This window comes from Anabrus simplex, chromosome 4 (assembly GCF_040414725.1).
Source record: "Anabrus simplex isolate iqAnaSimp1 chromosome 4, ASM4041472v1, whole genome shotgun sequence".
NCBI lineage: Eukaryota > Metazoa > Arthropoda > Insecta > Orthoptera > Tettigoniidae > Anabrus > Anabrus simplex.
In genome coordinates, this window is record NC_090268.1 from 278,916,134 (window position 1) to 278,932,725 (window position 16,592).

Consider the following 16,592-nt stretch of genomic DNA (forward strand, 5'->3'; position numbering starts at 1 on the left):
AATAATAATAATAATAATAATAATAATAATAATAATAATAACTGACTGTAACAATATGCTCTGGCTTTCAGCTGTATGGGCACCTGTGTCGTTAGGCGGATACTAACTACTGCAGGGTGTATGGCGCTCCCACACGATGAATTGTAAATACCGTCTGGGCTTTTGAAAACGTAAGAGGGCCTTAACAACAAGCATATACATTTTGAACGCTCTGTAGCTAACATTCGAGGGCATACCGATGGCCACATGACCTTTTAGTCGCCTTCTACGATATATAGGTATTGATTACCTGTGGGTGGATTTTAACCCTCCTACCGACAGGGGGTCCAATTAATGATTTCAATACTTTAATCCATTTGCGCGCCTATTCGCCCCTTTTAGTCGACTCTTACGACATGCAAGGGACAAGTGGATTTATTCTTAGTCTGCGACCCCTACCCGCAAGGGGTATGAACGTTTGGCAAATTGTGTCGTTTCTGGGGTCTGTGCTGCCTAGCCGAGGCGGTAAAGATGCGCTCGTTCACCCGGAAGGACGTGGGTTCGTGTCTCCATCGGGAAGGAAAAAATTAAGAAGCGATAGTTCTACTTCTGTAAAGGCACACTCTCAGCCTGCACTAAAAATGGATACCAGGTTAATTCCTTGGGGCAACCACTGTATCCCACTTAGTGTTGAGGTTACGGATAGTGGAAGACTTCACCTTTCTCTCCTCCAAATGCCTTAATGGGTTATACGGAGTTAACTTTTTTTATTTTTTTGGTAGTGTGATTTAACGGTATCTGGGTTAACGGTTGTTCTGATGCCTCTGAACTTGAAGACTGAAATCACTCAAGCATTTTCCTGAAGTGTGGAAATATTCGGGAGAATAGCTGCTCTCAGTAACGGGATTAGAATCATAGGTACCCGAACTGTGCAGTTTTCCAGTTTCTCGGCAAAGCTGAGTAGACAGATGACTGTTATTAGGTAATATTTTACAGCCCGCTAAGTAAATTTATGTGAAGGAAATAGAAATAAATTGTCAGCTGAATACTCAAATTTAAATCATATTATGTTATACCCGTAAGTAGTTTGCGTAATACAGTATTGTTTATGTTTGGGATATTGCGTTTTTACTATCTGCTAACCAACTCATAAGGTTATTGCTGAAGATCAGAACGCGAACCTATGTATAAATTATGCTGCAGAATCTCCACGCAAACTATAATATGGACAATTAAATGACCAAACTAATGTTATCAACAACGATGGGGGGTTTTCATTTACGACGTACCGGTACTATACCTACGCCTAAAATCATAATACCGGTCCGAGGCAAATAGAGCTTTCCCTGCGTAAATAAAATAAAAGGAATTGCACACATGGGACTACATCATGCGAGCGTAACGAAGGGCCTAGGAGTACAACATGTAATTGCGATAATCTTATTATAATCTGACGTAAAGCAGGAGTAAACAACACTTCCTTCTCCTTTCACAGAAACGGTTGATAGCTCGAGACATAAACGTGCCTCGGAAAGGTTTAATCGCTACAGTTCAAGAGCCAAACAGAGAAAAGACAAGCTGTTAATCGTGATGTTTTGAAGTCTTTAAGAAAGACGTGAAGACAACTGTTGCTCACACCTGGTCGGTGTAACCTGATAGGGACCCGTCTGACAGAGATCTCGTCTAAAGGACATGTACAGAGTTGACCTCTTCTCCCACAGTGACTCAGAGTGGCCTACCGTAGGCAGACAGAAATATACGGGTCGTATCATCATCTACATCACTGTGTAGGCTTCAAATAGAAGGCCATCAGAGTACGATGGTGAAATAAATCCCTGACAAGTGAGGATATTTAAATCAATGACTTTGTTACAAGGTATCCGAAGCCATTCATAGAAAAGCGACTCTCACGTTTCTATCCATAACAGAATACCTACGGTGTGTAAAGGGACGAAAGAAACGGCTCAGTTCATAAAATGAACACCTCGTATAATAAGGAAATGTTTTACAATGACTACCGTGAGGTAAGTCCATACTGTTGATAATTTGTCTTTTAATGGACTAAACATCGACGTCATCGGTCCCAGGTTGTACTGAGAGCATTGACAAATCTATCCTGTTTTATGATGATGATGATGATGATGATGATTCTTGTGATGCTTGTTGTTTAAAGGGACCTAATATCTAGGTCATCGGCCCATAATGGTACAAAGTGGAACGAAATGTAAGGATGGTTAACATTTTAAAATGTATCCACTGACTAGAATTTAAAACAAATGATGAGAAATGATTATGAATTTAAAATAATTAGTGGATCTAATTCACAATACCTTCTTTTCTCATAAAATGATAGAAAAAATAGATTATGGTAGAATAAGGCATTTAAATTTAAGAATTTCATTTTTAAGTCCGTACTGAACCGAGAATAATAAAAAAATGCACCTTTCCAATACTAGTACTGTATTGAAAAGGTGAATTTTTCATTTTACTTATCTATTAGAATAAGGCATTGCCTATAAGTGCTATCATATATATCATTCAAGTCAAAAGCAGTGGCGGTTGATGCATGAAGGACTTTTGGGTGCTGTCCTGTTGCCTTTTCAAAACAGTAAGTGATTAAATAAAGTGATGGACAATTGTAGCAAATGTGTCAAAAACATATCAGATGTAAGGCTTTTTTGGCGTTTGCTCTATTAACCAGCGTTTTGTCTTAGCCTTACATCTGATATGTTTTTGACATTTTTGACATGCTCTATTGGTGAAAAATATCTTATTCCCTCCATAATAATAATAATAATAATAATAATAATAATAATAATAATAATAATAATAATAATAATAATAATAATAATAATAATAATTGTACCAGGAGGTACACCTCAACACCACTCATTCAAAAGAAGCAACGCTACCTCTCTAACAAAACGTGAAACATCTACGACATGAAGTTGGGACATTGACCGGAAGATGTCACCAGTGAAGTAATGAGTAATTGTGTTATTGTAAAGTTGCCTAAACTGAATGGATTTATTTGCTTTGTGTCTGTTTACTTCAAGAAGTTTAAACTTTCCTCCATACATGTAATTAAAAAAACTGAGGTCGTGCACTTTGGTGTTAGATGGAAGAATGAGTGATTTAAAGTTTTTTGTTCTCATGTTTCCCAACTAAATTAATGTTCATTTATTTTGTTATTTCAAAGTTTGCAACACTTCTTTCTCATTCTGCCAGTTTTTTAATCTAGCCAATCATAAATTTTCTTGTTCATTTTGAATTTGCCAATAAAAATGAGAAGGCATGTCCAGACTTTGTCCAGAACCCTCTCGAACCGTCCCCTTGGGTATATAGGCTGCGGCTTTCAGGCTACCTTCTCTTTGGATCGCTGTATTTCTGAGAGTGTGTGTTAAGACAGGAGGCGAGGCAGTCCATCAGCCAAGGTAATGACCACCAGTCTTATTTTTCTGTAGCTACCTCCGCAGACTTACTCGAGGGGAAGGTTCAAATTTCTAATTATGTAACCTCCTGTTTTCTAAAATGTAAACCTTCTTTTGGCTAATGTAAAATTTCATAAATTCTTAAAACTGTAAATCAGGGATAGAGAGTGTGTTACCCTCTTGAGTTCCCCTTCCATTTAATTTGAGGTGACTATGATTTTGTAACCTTTTCTGTTTTCTGTAAAGTGTTAGATTAATCTCCATTCTAGTCACCTCAGTACATTGGGATTAGCCTCTGCATCATCGGGCCGAGAGCCCAATTAGGGTTTTTAATTTTCTAGGAGTGAAAGTGTACGCCTCCATTCATTTTGTGTTCGGGCCAGTAATGTAACCTGTTCTTCTTTCCACGAAGGCCCAGTAGTTTGGGTAATTGATACCCCTGTGTAAAAATTGTAAAAGTGTAAGATGGGCCTAGAGAGGCCAGAAATTTATAAGACTGGGAGTGCCATCTCCTTGATTAATATTGGAGAGCATGTAAACTCTTTTCTGAGATTGTGAATTTCCAGTATTAGTGAGGGGTGCCTCCTGAAGGATATTGATTTGTGACCTTTGGAGCAAAGTGCTCTTGAATTGGGAGATTTCTGTCCCTGTCTAAATAATACCACATTTGCAAAATTGTAAATTTGTAAACTAGGGGCCTGAAGCCCAAAATTGTTAAATTCTCTATTCTGGATTTCTCTATTGTAATATCCAAATTTGTCATTGTTATTTCACCTAGTGACAAGTTGTTAAGTTTGTTTTTTGAAAAGAAATATAACCTATGTTAAAGTTTTCATTTAATTTTTGATACCGTAGATAGACCCATTCCCCCCCATCACCTTCTTTCACCTCTTTCTGCTCCACGGAATCTACGTAACAATAATAATATTAATAATAATGTTATTGGTTTTACAACCCACGAACTACTGTTATGGTTTTCTGAGATGCCCAGGTGCCAGAATTTGGTCGAACAGGAGTACTTTTACATGCCAGTATATCTACTGACATGAGGCTAACAAATACGGTATGAGCATCTTCAAATACCACCGTGCTGAGCTGAGATCGAACCTACCAACTTGATCTCAGAAGGCCAGAATTCTATCGTATGAGCTACTCAGTCCAGCTTCCATACAAGAGTCCATGCAGTTTTTGTGTCAGGAAGTGTACCTGTGAGTATATGAATTAGTACGTAATTTCGGGCAGGATTGAGAAGAAGCCATAGCCTAAATGTTAGGTATCATTTTGGTGTTAAACAACAGGTGAAGCGGAAAACCAAAACAAGAACAAAAATCACTCTAAGGATGATTCAGATTGGAATTTTAGCCCACATGTCCCCTCAATTATGTTCCTCGAGTCAGTGTGCACACCATTCTAACCTTTAAAGCCAGTCTCAAACTCTGTGAGAGCTAATCATCCATCTCAGATATATGCTAACCCCCAGAACATAATGATGGATTATGTATTCACATGTTTGCTACTGGTTCCTTAGACCCTTGCATCACCCAGGAGCTGAAATCATAATTATGCAAAATCTTGGAAGTTGGAGTTCTGTACTTACTAACTATCCACTTCTAAGATACTGTAATTTTTAAACAACAGACGACCAGGCAAAAAATATTGTAACGAAAGATAAGTGGAATGATTATACGTATCAGTCACACAGACTCGTAGCATGCTCTCTTATGTGCGTCACCAGCAGTGAATGTGTTAAGCGTGCTTAGTAGTATTTTCTTTAAACAGCTTTTGTAATTGTTTTAATTTTTTTTTTTAGATTGGAGAATAAGACCATTGTAGAAGTACTCCAAAGATGAAGCATGAAGAGTCTACTGCTGGTAAATGGAAATGAAGGTCCCTTTCACAAACACCAGTAGAATACTCCTATCTTACATGTTTATGACAGGACCAATTCGGTATGCTTGGAACAAATATATTTCCAATGAAATACTAGTACTAAAACTACAAACAATGTAATAAATAATCAGATAAATGCAATATACTTATCAAATACAACCCAACACTTTAATACATTTTTAAAAAATTCTTAAAAACACACCATCGAGAAGCTTCATGAGGTCACCATCAAAACCAGCCTCCAAATTTCTTATAAGAAAACTAAGTACCTGGAATCCAAGAACCCAAACCTGGGATCACTTGGGACCAAACACGGTAACATCATACAAGTTAATCACTTCAAGTACTTGAGCAAAATTATCGGGAACACTGACAATGAAAGAGTAGCCAAAAAAAAAAAAAAAAAACATGCAAAAAATGATAAAGCCTATACAATTCACTGAATGATTACATCAAGGATACAGAAAATTAAAACAGCCTATAGTTATTACTGAAATTTTTTAAAGTAGTATTAATTAAATAGTGGTGATTTCTTCTCATCGAGACTTCATCAGCTAATAAAAGGTGACATTGTCATATCATCATTATTATTCAAGAAAAGCATTATATACAAGTAAAGCAGTTGGCAAGCGAAAATGTGAGAACATCAAGACTCGAATGGTATGGTCATGTAAAAAGGATGGATCAAATGAGAACTGGAAGAAAATGGCTACAAAAGGAACTGGAAGCAAAGGACCTAGAGGCAGACCAAGAAAACTGGATAATTTAAGTAAAGCAGCACCTGGAAGGAAGAGGAGCGGAATGGCACCAAATTGAGAAGGAAATTATCGGAAACAATGGCAATGAAAGAGTAGCCAAAAAAATCATGCAAAAAAATTTATAAAGCCTATACAATTCACTGAATTACATCAAGGATACAGAAAATTAAAACAGCCTATAGTATTACTTGGATAGACACAGATGGAGAGTGCTCTTGTACCACACCCGGGCGACTGGAGATGGTTAAAGGATGATGATGATGATGAAAAGAATTTTCATTGGCTATCTGTTTTAATGTCGCACTAATAACGGGAGGTTTTGCAACACTAGAAGATGAAAGGGCTAGGACTGGCAAAGTAGCAGCCACTTCTGTAAATACACTGGTACTTGTATGGTGTGAAATTGGGAAACCATGGGAACCCATTTTCAGGGCAGTTAACAGTGGGATTCAAACCCACCATGCAAGCACATAGCTGCACAACCTGCACCACATGGACAACTTGAATTGTAGAAAAAATATTGTTAGGTAAATTCATATTCTGAAAAACAGGTCCTGCCTGTACAGTTGCTGACAAAAAGTAATGAGTATATGGTATTATATAAGTTCCTCGCAAGTACACTTTTCTCAGAAACGAATGAACTTCTAAATATAATGCATGATGTGGATATTCAAAAGGTTTGTATCTATATGGGAGATGAATAATTATATCTTGGTAATTTAAAATTGTTTCATAAAATATCAAATGCGAGGAACGCACAGTACTATACCATGTTTTAACTCCTGTTTTTGAATGACTATACAATATTATATGGGAAATCATACATACATACATACATCTTAATAAAAATGTTATTGGCTTTATGTCCCACTAACTACTTTTACGGGTTTTGGAGATGCCGAGGTGTTGGAATTTAGTCCCACAGGAGTTCTTTAACATGCCAGTAAATCTACCGACACAAGGCTGACGTATTTGAACACCTTCAAATACCATCGGACTGAGCCAGGATCAAACCTGCCAAGTTGGTGTCAAAAGGCCAGCGCCTCAACCATCTGACCCACTCAGCCCGGCTACATCATCTTAGATTGGGCTGACGACATATGTCAGGCCCCTTGAAAACATCATCATCATCATCGTCATCATCATCATCATCATCTTACATTAATAGTGACCTGTCCCAGCTTTGCACGGGAGCAAATGTTGATTTACGTGACAGGTTTTATAAGATTTCATTGCTTACAACATTATTTCCTCCTGGTGTACGTATATAGCTCAGAGCGATGTTTTGTCAAGGCTCTTCCAGTCACTAGCCTGCTAGACTGCTCCTTTTCTCGTAACATAAAATTGAGACCATTCCTGAGGTTTCACTAAAACGATGACAACCCCTAAATTATTCATGCAAATTATATATTTTAAAGGGTATTCTTTATCTAAAGATTTTGAGGAGAATAAATATTTTAATAAGCATCACATGACTAACCTCAAAATATAGTTCTAGTTTAAATGTTGACTATTTACTGCAAACTAAAACATTAAAATGCTTATTGAGGGCTACCGCGTACATGGACATACTGTTATGGAATTCCTTTATAAAATATTTTATGCTCAATTTTTTTTCAGATACTAGGGGTCTATTGTTGATAGTTTAGGTAATGTAAGCCAAGAAAGTGCCAAGATGGGCGCTTTTTCTTTGACTTCCTTTGCTAAAATCGCCCTGAATAACTCCCTTTTGTTGGAGATTTCAATAAATGCTCTACACAACTTTGGAAACTACATCACTATCTGTCAGGTAGTTCTCAAGACTAGCCAACACAAACACCTATCAGAGACTTTATTATTATAATATGTGGGTTACAGATTTCTTTCAGCCTCCGCTGTCCTAAATATGCAACTAGCATTGAGGCCTCATCTAGTTTTATACCTCACCTTGGTTTCACTCTGCTTCTCGTACCTTCTACGATCAATTCAATTTCCTCCATCTCACGTGACCCTACCAATGAAGTTGGTTCAAACGCATAGCTGCAACACATGCAATCCTACTTCAGGCTTAATCTGCTCACTGTAAGTGTTCTCCTGCCACTGTTCCCACCATTCTGTACCTGCAATCATTCTCGCTACTTTCATGTCTATTATTACTTCTAGCTTATTAATAAGATATCCTGAATCCAACCAGCTTTCACTCCCAATTAGCAGAGTCAGCTTGAAAACAAAGCAATGTAAGGATTATTTCATCTAGGTGTTTACTTCTTTCTTACATAATATGACTAATCACAATTGTAAACTCACTGCTACATCTTAATTCAATTTCATTTACCATCCTCGGAGAATACACTTCCTATGTACCTGAAATTATCTGCCTCTTCCGGTTTTGTATTTCCTACCTGAGATTCAATTCCCTTAGGTGTCTACTAGAGAAACAAAATGGTTTTATGTGGAAATAGACTTCCGCTGAGAAGCATAATGCCCCTCGTACTCTTTATTACAGTCATGATGAAACACACAAGTGTATAAAACAGAAGCTGGGAAGAAACACAGTCAAGGCCCTACTGTTTGCAGAAAATGAAAGAGAAGTACAAGTTAATATATAGAAACAGGTGATGGAAGAATTTGGAGTGAGAAGAGTCAAACAACAAGAGGAAGGAAGGAAGGAAGGAAGGAAGGAAGGAAGGAAGGAAGGAATACCAGAATGTGAGGGATATATTGTGGAATCAGAAATTTCCAATTAAATACTATGAAGTTATGTACATATCTGACCTAATATTTATTGATATTGACATATGCAGCAGGTACACAAACAACAAAACAACATGAGAGTAGAGCTCAGGCAGCTGAGAAGAGGTTCCTTAGAGGAACCATATGGAAGACAAAGGAAAAAAATGAGGAAATTAAGAAAGAGGATTGGAATTTCAAAACTGCAGGATGGGATAGAAATGTATGGATACATGATGTAAATGGGAGAAGAGCTAGTTCCAAAGAAAGTATTTACATGGAAAGGGATTACAAAAAGAGACCTTGAAAGAGGCGAATGAATCAAGTGGAGGAGAGAAGAGGAAAGATAGAAGAAATAGTGGAAGCAGAAAAAGAGTAGTGGAGATACAGGCAATGATGGAGGTCCTTGATTCATAACTGATCCAGGAGAGAACTAGCAACTACAAGAAGAAGAAGAAGAAGAAGAAGAAGAAGAAGAAGAAGAAGAAGAAGAAGAAGAAGAAGAAGAAGAAGAAGAAGAAGAAGAAGAAGAAGAAGAAGAAGAAGAAGAAGAAGAAGAAGAAATCTTTCTAACTTACATCACATTAGTCTAGAGCTATACCAAGCTTTCAAATAAAATCACAATTCGTATTAAAGAATACTGAATTTTCACGACTGCATTGAAATTGAAATTAACTTTCAACCTATCAGGTCATGTTCCGTACATATAGTATGTGTTGAAGAGATGTTATGTACAGAACAACAATGGCTAACCAGACACCAGTGCGATCCGAACCCACAACCTCCCGATTTTGCACTGGTTGCTCTACCAGTTGAGCTATGGTAGCCTAGGTCATATTTGTTCTGTTGGAAAGGATCTAAGCTACAAATCTGGCACTATGCCATCACACTGTAGAGTGTGTGCAAGTCACCCGTTGTGGGCCAAGTCAATGAATATTGAATTTTTACGATCACATTGTAATTAAAATTAACTTTCAACTTAGTATGTCATATTCTCTACTACGAGGGGGGGTCAAATAAAAATGGGATTTTAATTTTTACTTAAATTCATTTACTGAAAAACACAAGGCAACTGCAATTTATTTTTCCACATACTTTCCTGCTTTGGAAATGCATTTGTCCCAGCGTATGGGTAGCTTTTTGATGCCCTCATCGTAAAAAGAACAGGGTCTTGTCACCAGCTAGCTGCGCATGAAGTCTTCCATACTCCCATCATCTCCAATCGTTGCCATCCTAGAGCTTCTTTAAGCAGTCCGAACAAAAAGAAATCTGTGGCTTGGTTCTAAAAGGGCCAATGTCATATTTTATTGAAATTGAGATATTAACTGATACAAAGGCGTTTCATCCTGGCTTGCAACATGTTGAAAGTGCCAATGTCTCTGTTAAGTACTAAATGAACAGTTAACATTTAATTAAATAAGCCATTGCCAATAATGTTAGATTACCAATAAAGATTAGAGACCTGGCATTTTTAAAGAATACGATAGAAAAAATTAGCAATTAATAAGGTGACTTCCACAAAGTTATTTAAAGTTAGTTGTTGAAAAAAATAATTGGAAAACTATAAGCAAAACTTCAAATGCTCATAGCTCAAAAACAGGTTTTTTGACATTGGCCATTTTAGAACCAAGCCACTGAAATTGCAGGGCGATAAGTCTGGGCTGTAAGGAGGATGATCAAGTGTAGTCCAGTGCATTTTCTGTAGCTTGGAGACAGAGCTGCAGTATGGGGCTGTGCATTGTTGTGGAGGAGGATGACCTGTTGAATTGGTTGGTCTTGTCTTTTGCGGTGATATGCAACCCTCACCTTGTTCAACAGCTTGCAATAGTAAGCAGCATTGATTGTGCGTCACCCATGCAAAAAATCAATCAGCAAAATGCCTCGCCAATCAAAAGAAAACGGTTGCAAGAACTTTGACAGCTGACAGTCGTGTCTTGGCTTTCACTCGTGCTGCCTCCCTTTACCTCCGCCACTCCTTACTGGCTTCTTTGGATTCAGGAGTGTAGTGGTGGACCCACGTTTCATCACAGGTGATGATTTGACTCAAAAATGTTTCATCTTCTTCCGCAAACCTTGCTGTAAGCCTCTGACAGACCTCTAAACATCTCAACTTCAGATTTTCGGTCAAAAGGCGAGGGACCCATCTGGAATACACTTCACAGAACAGATTGTAGGTCATTTGTGATGATTGCTTGACAGCTCCCATAACTGATTCCAACTTGTTCTGAAATTTCTGATACTGTTCCCCATCGATCGTCGCCAATAATGTCTTTCAGCGCAAGAATGTTTTCGCCTGTAATGCTGGTCTGAGGACGGCGATCATGCTGCTGATTTTCCACACGTTCTCGTCCTTCCTTGAACTTTTTATGCCAGGCAAATACACTCGTCCTTGACAATGTTTTATCACTGAACTGCGCAGTCAATTTCTGGCAAATTTCCGCAGTTGTAACTCCTTCATGAGCAAGAAATTTTATAATTATGCGTTGTGCAGTGGAGGGGTACACCTGTTGCTCTGACATCGTGAGCGTTACTGATGAAACAGCGGGAAATATCTAATAGCACGCTCTCCCCACACCTAACGGTCCCGCCTAAGCATAGCAGAAGCGCAGGGCCAGTCCTACCAACTGTTGATGTTCAGGAACAAAAATCCTGTTTAATTTGATCAACCTTCATATAAGTACTAACCATACCATATTTGCTATCACGACTTGCACCCATTCTACAGTGTGATGGCAACAGAACCATATTGGTAGCTTAGAGCCTTTCCAACAGAACAAATGACCTAGGCCACCACAATTCAATTGATAGAGCAACCGATGCAAAATCAGGAAGTTGTGGGTTCAGATCCCACTGGTGTTCAGTGGCCATTTTTGTTTTATAGTTAACATCTTTTTAACACGTACTATATGTATGGAATATGACCTAATAGGTTGAAAGTTCATTTCGATTACAACTGGTATTAGTCTATTTCTCATATTATAGGTTATAGTATATTAGTAATGGAAAACATAAAAATCAAAGCCATAAGTAAAAATGATTTTGTAATATGGGAGAGTAAGACTTGTTACCTCTGATTCCTGAAATTAAAATGTTACATAAAATCCATCAAAAAGTCCTCCTATAGAATGAATAATATACTGGCAACCTACACCATACATAAACTTACACAACAGATCTCAGGTCAGCTGGACCCCATTAAAGTTAAATTTAAAAAGGTAAATCCAAAACTACCCTAAACGTTACTAGCATAATAAATATTGTTATATTGTAAATATTGCAATTTTAGACTAACCTGATCCTGATTTTCTTTGTGCTTCCAGCAGAGGTTGCCCAAGAGCCTAATCAAGCTGCCCTTGAATCCAAAAGCAGGATGTTGCTGTATTTCTCTCTGGTCTCCTTGAAGGGAAAGAGCTGACAACTTCTGGACAGTAGAAAAGCTGTTCTCACTGGATTTGCCAAGGGTGTGGATGTTTCTCAACAAAACTGCACAAATATGAGGAAAATCATATAAACCACACCATTCTCTATATTTATCACAAGCAAGAACTACTTCATTCAACCTACAGACTCTCTCGTTCTCCATACGTTTACTTTCTTAAGTTCAAACAAGTTTCATTCATCTGACACATCAAGATGACAATTATGGTCCTACAGGTCAAGTTCACTGCTAAGTATGTCATTTAAAAGATACTCACAACCTACCACAACATGAGACTGACCATTTACATAAAGCAACCTTCAACATGTTCATAAACGTCATGTGCCAAGTACTCCCCAACCTAGGTCATGAACAAGGCATTTAGAACATTTGTTTTCTATGAATGCTATATTTGATAACACTGAAGGATATTTATCAGTGAGAGCGTACAGTAGAAATTTCCCAGTTGATGAATGTTCATAACATTCTGTAGTTAGCAACATTTTAACTCAGTTTCAATATCTTAATTTTTATGGTTAATTTTACAACCTGGCCTAAAATGGACTTATCAATAAAGGGAACAAATATTTCTTGTCTAATTTAAAAGAACCTCAATTACACACAGATTAAAGGCAATAAAAATGTAAAAGAACCTTTCTTGATTACCATACAAATGATTTCTTAAAATATGATTGCTTTGTAAATTTAATTTCAATACTATCCTAGAAATCGCCTCCGTGGCTCAGACGGCACCTTGTCGGCCTCTCACCGCTGGATACCGTGGTTCAAATCCCGGTGACTCCATGTGAGATTTGTGCTGGACAAAGCGGAGGCGGGACAGGTTTTTCTCCGGGTACTCCGGTTTTCCCTGTCATCTTTCATTCCAGCAACACTCTCCATTATCATTTCATAGCATTTATCACCCATTAATAAATCACCTTGGGAGTGGCGACCCCATTGTAATAACAACCTATATAAGTTTCATTCATTACATCCCTGACCCGGTCAATGACTGGAAAACAGGTTGTAGGTTTTCATTTTCACTATCCTAGAATTTCTTAGCAAGCTTGTAGCATCATCTCTAATCAACAAAAAGTCTTCCCATGAACCTAGTAAGAGACCTATCATGTTGATTGTTCTGTATTTGTCAAAAAAGTTAAGGAATGGTTGGCTCATAAATTTTCTCCTCCTCGTGGACTTATATTGGTTCTTTTATTCAATTTCTGTTTGATCCTGAAGTCATTTAATCACAATAATGTTGACATGATAGCTGCATCCCTTACTAGCAACGCAGTAGTTTATCTTGTAAATCTCTAGTGCTGTAGGTCACAGAATCTAAGCCAGCATCTCATGTACAGTTTTATGTTGCTTGATTCTCAGAAATTCTCCCTTTTATTCAGTTCCCATTGGTGTCTAATTGGCTATTCTTCTTCTGTTCTTAACTTCTCTTCAGCATGAAATATATATATGTACTCATTACATCCTAATAAGTTCAAAATATATTTTTCTTTTGTTTTGCTTTACATCGCACTGACACAGATAGGTCTTATGGCGACTATGGCATAGGAAAGGCCTAGAAATGGGAAGGAAGCGGCCGTGGCCTTAATTAAGATACAGCCCCAGCATTTGCCTGGTGTGAAGATGGGAAACCACAGAAAATCATCTTCAGGGCTGCCGACAGTGGGGTTCGAACGCACTATCTCCTGGATGCAAGCTCACAGCTGCGCACTCCTAACTGCACGGCCAACTTGCCCGGTGAGTAAGCAACAAAAGCCTTAATTATAAATATCACTGTTATCATAGCTGGTACGGTAAAAGTGTAGTATTTATCAATAGGACCATTAATAACAATATATGAAAATTAAATTTTAGGCCTCCCCTTAAACTACCATTTCACCCAGCCTGAATAAAATTATTTATAGCTTAGACTATTTCCTTATTACCCGACTTCATACACCGATTTTCATTAAATTCTGTTCAGCCATTGTCTCGTGGCTTGGCGTTGACATAGACTATGCATCAAAAATTTAAATTCATGAATATCTGTTATCATAACTGGTATGGTAAAATTGTATAGCCCCTGTGGGTGGGGGACGCAGACGAAGAATACATCCATGGTAACCCCTGCCTGTTGTAAGAGGTGACTAAAAGGGGCGACCAAGGGATGATTGGATTAGAACCATGAAAGTACTTGTGATTAGTACCACCACGCGGGGAACACCATGGGTCGCTATTACTTGCGCGTATTACTACGTTAGGTACCAAATAGGTTTGTGATGAGTAGCAATCAGGAGCACCATGCGGTCAGGCTTTTACGGTACCTGTGATTAGTAGCACTATATGAGCGACACCAGGGTTCTGGCTTGCCTATGATTAGTACCCACTGTATAAGAAACACCACGGCATAGTACGAGTCCCTGTGGTTAGCACACGTGATGGAAACCGTAGGTTTGCGTTGCCTGGAAATGGCGCCGCTATGTGTGAAACCACATAGGTCTGTATTACCTGTGCGAATTTCATTACCTGTGAGTAGTACCATAATGTGTGGAATACCGCGAGTCTACGATACTTCTGATTAGTACCGCACTATGTCAAATACCATGGTTCTATTTTCAAGCAATAAGTACCATTATGAGAGGCCGATAACCTATATTTTGGACTCCTTTAGCTTGCAAGCATCATCGATTCAGTATTGAGCTCTAGAAGCAGTCCCTTGGTCAGTATTACTATTATTCTCCGTCAGTTTCTGAGACTGAGGCATTGCGGGTCCGCTCCACTGATTGTTTTAACTTCATATCCATCCGTTCATTTTTCGTTCTCATGCTTTGAATTTTGGTCAGTGGAGGATTTTGGATTTTTATTTTGTCATTGCATTTCGTCTCATTTAGTACCATCAGGGGCCGATGACCTAGATGTTAGGCTCCTTAAAACAACAAGCATCATCATCATCACAAAATTGTATAGGAACTAAGTAATCATAAATTGTATTATCTATAACTTTTGTCATGCAGTGTTTATCAATAGGACCAATAATAACATAGATATTTGAGAATTATAATTTAGGCTTCCCCTAAACTACCATTTCACCCAGCCTGAATAAAATTATTTATAGCCGAGATTGTAATACCCTATTCTCTGATGTGGCATACCAATTTTCAATCAATTCTGTTCATCCATTCTCTCGTGATGCGCAGACATAGATACATACGTGCATACATACAGAAATGACTGAGAATTCAAAAAAGCATTTCCTTCTTACTGTGTACATGACCATTACAGAAATACCATTCTTTTTTTAATTCTGAGCAATGTACACATAAAACTCCTTATTTTGTGGTTCTTTCTTTATTTGGACAGAGACCAATGACCAACTCTATTTTGACTAACTCTATTTTATATTTCTTCTCCTAATCTCTACTCTTACAGCAATGTGCATATATCTCATAGTCTGACTGCATGTATGGAATGTTTCATCATTTGATTATGGCAAATAATGGCCTGCACCAAACAACATCATCATCAATGTCCCACTCCAGTCGCCCGGATGTGGTTAACCTGCGCCAAACAGAATTTGCAAAAAATCATATAGATTATATTCTAGTATGGACATGTTGATGCACCTCACTGAGAACAGCCAAGACACTTCCAGAAGCAGTTTTCAGCTCCAATCACCACCAATTGTTAATGGTCACAGTTTTCATTAAGCTTAAGGCACCAACAAGAATGACTGCCCTTAATCCTCCAACATGCACTCCCCAGACTTTCTCTGAGGCTGTGGAAATCTATACTGTGATCAAACCTATTCTCCAGAGGAAACTGTTGCACACTTTGATCAGACAGAGCCGACCATTCTGACGAAGTAGCAATAAACAATTTAAGCCCAAGAAAGTCTCCAGGCAATGACACAATCACCGTTGAGTATACAAAAGAAATGGGTCCTCTCAGTGTTGACATCGTCCATCAAATATGTCAGCTGATCTCGACCTTTGAACAATGGCCAGAGGACTGGAACACCTCCATCCAGGGGGTTTCATTCCCAACTCCCGCGCTTTGCTTCCAGCGTAACATCGCCTCATACTGATGTCACGTGGAGGTCTCCTGTCAGCAGCAGTTGCAGTAAACGATAAGGAACTCGCTTTCAGTATAGGTCTATTTTGTGGTACGCAGTCTTGTAACATTTTCCATATTGTGTTGATTGTTGTGTTAAAGATGAGTAAGGTTTCTAAATATAAAGTTAATTGTGCTATGGCACAATGTACTAATTGAGGATCGAAAACAACTGGTGTCTTGTACCACAGATTTCCAAAACGTGAGGAGATTAGGCGAGTGTGAGTGTTGCACTGTAAGCGAAGTGACAAATTTAATCCTGATAATGCCAGAGTATGCTCCATACAGTTTCGTCAAGAG

General features: G+C 38.2%; 1 protein-coding gene across 1 annotated transcript in view; it reads right to left on the reverse strand.

Annotated features, from left to right (window-relative positions):
* LOC136871873 (ataxin-10) overlaps positions 1-16,592 on the reverse strand; it is a 109,412-nt gene that overhangs the window by 42,533 nt on the left and 50,287 nt on the right. The window contains exon 5 of the mRNA XM_067145529.2: positions 12,060-12,250. Coding sequence (XP_067001630.2) covers positions 12,060-12,250 — 191 coding nt within the window. The remainder of the gene's footprint in view (positions 1-12,059; positions 12,251-16,592) is intronic.